The sequence below is a fragment of the Nematolebias whitei genome, chromosome 18 (assembly GCF_014905685.2).
Source record: "Nematolebias whitei isolate Nwh7 chromosome 18, NemWhi1, whole genome shotgun sequence".
NCBI lineage: Eukaryota > Metazoa > Chordata > Actinopteri > Cyprinodontiformes > Rivulidae > Nematolebias > Nematolebias whitei.
This window is the reverse complement of record NC_056515.1, coordinates 40,270,780-40,276,062: the sequence shown is the minus strand read 5'-3', so window position 1 is coordinate 40,276,062 and position 5,283 is coordinate 40,270,780. Positions and strand designations below refer to the sequence as shown.

General features: G+C 49.9%; 1 protein-coding gene across 1 annotated transcript in view; it reads left to right on the top strand.

Moving 5' to 3' along the window:
- naa25 (N-alpha-acetyltransferase 25, NatB auxiliary subunit) overlaps nucleotides 1-5,283 on the top strand; it is a 24,219-nt gene that overhangs the window by 2,043 nt on the left and 16,893 nt on the right. The window contains exons 3-7 of the mRNA XM_037692080.1: nucleotides 578-716; nucleotides 795-913; nucleotides 1,030-1,104; nucleotides 1,185-1,292; nucleotides 4,120-4,198. Of these exons, the coding sequence (XP_037548008.1) occupies nucleotides 578-716; nucleotides 795-913; nucleotides 1,030-1,104; nucleotides 1,185-1,292; nucleotides 4,120-4,198 (520 nt within the window). The remainder of the gene's footprint in view (nucleotides 1-577; nucleotides 717-794; nucleotides 914-1,029; nucleotides 1,105-1,184; nucleotides 1,293-4,119; nucleotides 4,199-5,283) is intronic.

Below are 5,283 nucleotides of genomic sequence, written 5' to 3'. Positions count from 1 at the left end.
TTCATGTCAGTCAGACGTGTCAGGACTGACTTGATGTTTGGTTTCATGTCAGTCAGACGTGTCAGGACTGACTTGATGTTTGGTTTCATGTTAGTCAGACGTGTCAGGATGGACTTGATGTTTGGTTTCATGTCAGTCAGACGTGTCAGGACTGACTTGATGTTATAAGAAGACACAATGTCTTCAGGTAGAAGTTTATTGTCCCTTTCATGGAGCAAACTTGGGACAATAAATATCTTATTGTCTGGCGTCTGAACTGGAAACCTTTTCTAAATGAGCAACGTTCCATCTTCCTCCAATGATTGAGGTGGTCGAAGATTAATCTGTTGTGGCCAAGGCCACCCCTGGCCACCCCCTGGCTCCACCACTGCTCCTGGTGGTGGATAAAGTTGCTCGTTGTATTTTCTTCCTTACATGTTTCTTACATGTTTATAAGCGTGAACTGAGCCGGTCCAGAGTTTCTCCATGAGTTGTTTTCGGTTCCTCTGAACGGTCCTGTAAGCTCCGTCTCACAGACGGACTCAGAGTTGCTGTGATGTGGTTCACCTGTGTTTCTTTTTGTTGCCCCCACCTTCAGGTCTTAAAGGCTATCGGTCTTCAGCGGACGGGGAGGCAGGATGAAGCTTTCACTCTGGCCCAGGAGGTGGCCACGTTGGAGCCCACCGACGACAACTCTCTTCAGGCTTTGACAATCCTGTACAGGGAGATGCATCGCCGTAAGTGTGGAGCGCCGCCCGCTGCAGGCAGGTGAGCTTCCTGTGACCTCCAGGTAAACGCTGCTCCTGTCCTTTCAGCCGAGCTGGTCACCAAGCTGTACGAGGCCGCCGTAAGGAAGGTTCCTCTCAGCGAGGAGTACCACTCCCACCTCTTCATGGCCTACGCTCGGGTGGGAGAGTACAAGAAGATGCAGCAGGTGTGAGAACACACAAACGTGGCTGACGGGTGCTTGTTGTTGTTTGTTCTGTTTTTGTTTTTATGAGCAACCAAACTGAAGCTCAGTGTGAATCAGTTTCATCTTCATGTCCGCAGGCAGGAATGGCCTTGTACAAAATCGTTCCTAAAAATCCGTATTACTTCTGGTCTGTCATGAGTCTGGTTATGCAGGTATGATGAAACCTTCCGTCAGTTTCTAAAACATCACCGTTACCTGAAAACCCATGTCCAGATGTTTTTTTCTTGTCAAGGCCATCTCAGCCAAAGAGGAGAAACTGTCCCAAACCATGTTCCTGCCGTTGGCTGAGCGCATGGTGGAGAAGATGGTGAAGGAGGAGAAGATCGAAGCAGAAGCTGAGGTGACGGTGCATTTTCAGACACTCTGCTTCCAGACGCTTCTGCTTGTGACGTTTAATGTTTTAATTCAAATGCCTGTTACAGCAGTAACTGTTGCTCAAACCAAACTTCAGAGACCCTGAAGTTCCTGCTCAGTAATCCAGGTGTAAATCCAACAATGTTCAGTCAGGTCACCTGGACTGCTCTGGAGACCTTTTAGTAAATTTAGTCTTTTCTCCTGTTTAGACTTTTAGAAGTGATTTTTGTTTGAATCTCACTATACGGTCATTTTGTGACCACAGTATCCTTCCTTCCATCCTTCCTTCCATCCTTCCTTCCTTCCTTCCATCCTTCCTTCCATCCTTCCTTCCATCCTTCCTTCCATCCTTCCTTCCTTCCATCCTTCTTTCCATCCTTCCTTCCATCCTTCCTTCCTTCCATCCTTCCTTCCATCCTTCCTTCCATCCTTCCATCCTTCCTTCCATCCTTCCTTCCTTCCTTCCTTCCATCCTTCCATCCTTCCTTCCATCCTTCCTTCCATCCTTCCTATCTTACTTTGCTTGTTCCAAAGTCGGGTCTCGGGGGCAGCAGCTTGAGCTGATGGAGTCTTCATCTCAGGCCTCACTGAACTCCTCCCACGTCTGAACTTTTGTCTCAGAAACAGCCAAGGCTGCGGACCGCTTGGTCCTCCGGTACTCCTCAGGGCCTCTGGAGTCCCACCAGCCAACAAGGACTGATAGGACTCCTCCTTCAGCTTGACGGTCTCTCTAACTCGGGGTGTCCACCACCGAGTTCCTGGATGGCCACCATGAGAAGCACCGACAACCTTGCAGCCACAGCTCAAGGCAGCCACTTCAACAGTTCAGTCGTGGATCATGGTCCACTCAGACTCAGTGTCCCCGCCTCAGCTGGGATGCACTTAAAGTTCTCTGAGGTGTGAGTTGAAGATTACACCTGTTCTGGCCTCCCTACACTGGCTTCCGGTTCACCTTCGAATCAAATTCAAAATACTCTTGTATGTCTATAAATCACTAAACAGCTCTGCCCCCTCCTATCTTACTGATCTGCTCCAGCCGTATGTCCCACCACGTTCTCTCAGATCAGCAGACCAGTTGCTCCTCACAGTCCCAGGAACCCGTCTCAAGCGCAGAGGTGACAGGGCCTTCTCTGTAGCAGGACCAAGACTTTGGAATAAGTTACCTCTGCTCGTTAGACAGGCCCCCTCCCTCACAGTTTTTAAATCTCGCTTAAAAACACACTTTTATTCCCTGGCTTTCTGCACAGTGTGATCTGTGCTGAGTCTGTGTGCATCACACTGTGTTGGTCATGTTGCAGTTGTTGTTGTTATCCATTATTGTTTTTGTCGGTTTCTACGTTTTTGGTGTCCTGTTATGTAATCTGTTGCTGTGTGCTTGTTCTGTTTGTCCCTGTACAGCACTTTGGTGTGCTTTGTCACTGTTTAAAGTGCTTTATAAATAAATTGGTATGGTATGGTATGGTAAGATCTTGCTGACGGGTTCTTCTGCCAGGTGTTCCCAGCAAACCTTCACGACTCATTTGGATCTAACAGCATCTGTCTGTCCAACATCTTCCCCCACCATCTGACCCAAGTCACTACCAGGTGGTGATCAGCTGACAGCTCTGCTCCTCTCTTCACCCGAGTGTCCAAAACAAACACCTGCAAATCAGATTACACGACTGTGAAGTCAATCATCATCTACGACCTAGGTCCACCTGGTGCCACGTGCACTTATAGACACCCTGATGTTGGAACATGGTGTTCGTGATGGACAAGCTATGACTAGCACAGAAGTCCAACCACAGAACACGCTCAGGTTCAGATCAGAGGCCGTTCCTCCAGGTCACACTGTCATTACCCACGTGGGCACTGAAGTCCCCCAGAAGAATAAAGGAGTCCCCAGCTGGTGCACCTTCCAGTACCCTGCCAAGGACTCCAAGAAGGCCGGATACTCTAAACTGCTGTTTGGCTTATAAGCACAAACAACAGTCAGAGCCCGTCCCCCCACCCAAAGGTGCAGAGAAGACACCCTCTCATCTACCAGGGAAAACTCCAACACACAGGCACCAAGTCGGGGGGGGGGGGGGGGGGCTAAGAGTAGACCCACACCAGCTCGGTGCCTCTCACCATGGACAACTCCAGAGTGGAACAAGGTCCAGCTCCTCTCCAGGAGATCTGTTCCAGAGTCCATGCTGTGCGTCCAGGTGAGCCCAACTAGATCTGGTCGGTACCTCTCAGCCTCACGCACAAGTTCAGGCTCCTCCCCCCCAGAGGTCACGGTCCATGTCCCAAGAGCAGCTTTGGTAAGTGTGGGTCAGAGCACCAAGCCCCCGCCTTCAGCCACTGCCCATGGAGTCATGCACCCGACTCATGGCCCCTCCTGCAGGTGGTGGGCCCACAGGAAGGCAAACCCATGTTGCTCCTTCGGGCTGAGCCCGACCGGGCCCCATGGGTAGAGACCCGCTCATCAGGCCCTTACTGACGAGCCCCTCCCCCAGGCCTGGCTCCAGGGTGGGGCCCCAGTAACCCAGGTCTGGGAAAGGGACACAGAGCTCTGCTGTTTCTGTCCATGTCAGTTTTTGTTATCGCTCTTAGACCTGTCACCTAGAACCAGTCTGCCTCTGGAGACCCCACCAGCCCCCCAGCAGAGCTCCAAGGATCATTCAGGCGCACAAACTCCTCCACCACGATAAGGTGGTGATCCAAGGAGGAGTGACCACAGTCATTTTATATAAATAACAATTTATAGAAACTGCTTTTATTATTTAAAACGGAATAACGTCCTCCTGGTCGAACACTTACTCATGGTTCATGGTTTTATGTGTTTGCAGGTGCAGCTGTACTTTATGATCCTGGAGCAACTGGGAAAGTATGTAGAAGCTCTGGAAGTTGTCCGGGGTCCACTGGGGGGTAGGTGGAGGTTTTCCTTCATTCCTGTTTTTACAGATCTGAAATATGGTCCACAGTTTTATAAAACGTCTCACATGGGATGCTTTACTTATTACTTGATGTTCATCATATGATTTCTGCAAACGATGAAAACAAGATGCTGGTGTATACGCTGGAGGACACTGGTTCAAGCCACTTTATTTATTTAGCAACAATCACAACAAAGTGAGGGCCTGATGAGCGGCTCTCTACCCATGGGGCTTCCTGTGGGCCCACCACCTGCAGGAGGGGCTATGAGTCGGGTGCATGACTCCATGGTCATGACTGCATGCTGGCTGGTTGGTCTGCGTGAGAACCACTGGACATACTTATTAAAAAATATTTATTTTACACATAAACTTGGGCTTGAGCTAATCTTGGTGTGGTAGTAGCAGATACTCATCCTTCAGATCAGACAGAGTGCTGCACACAAGGCTGGATGAGAATGACCTCAACTGCATCGTTCATTGTCTGAGAGTCTAAAACTGGGATGTGTGGAGGATGGATGGATGGATGATGGATGGATGTGTGGAGGAGGGATGGAAGGTGGATGGATGGATGGAGGATGGATGGATGGATGGAAGGAGCATGGATGGATGGATGTATGGATGGATGGATGGATGGATGGATGGATGGAAGGAGGATGGATGGATGTGTGGAGGATGGATGGATGGATGGAGGAGGGATGGAAGGTGGATGGATGGATGGAGGATGGATGGATGGATGGAAGGAGCATGGATGGATGGATGTGTGGAGGATGGAGGATGGATGGATGGATGGATGGATGGAAGGAGGATGGATGGATGTGTGGAGGATGGATGGATGTGTGGAGGATGGATGGATGGATGGATGGATGTGTGGAGGAGGGATGGAAGGTGGATGGATGAGGAGTCCAAAGAAGTGTAGTGTGACTAGATGTTCTTCAGCTGCTGTAGTGAGAGTCAGACGTGACCTGTGGAGGAACTGAACCGTAGTTTTCACCAATGTTCAGTTTATGTGTTGTGAAAAATGTCCAAGCTGAGACGTTGACGTTGTCCTCCTGTCTGTGTCCACAGACTATGACGTTG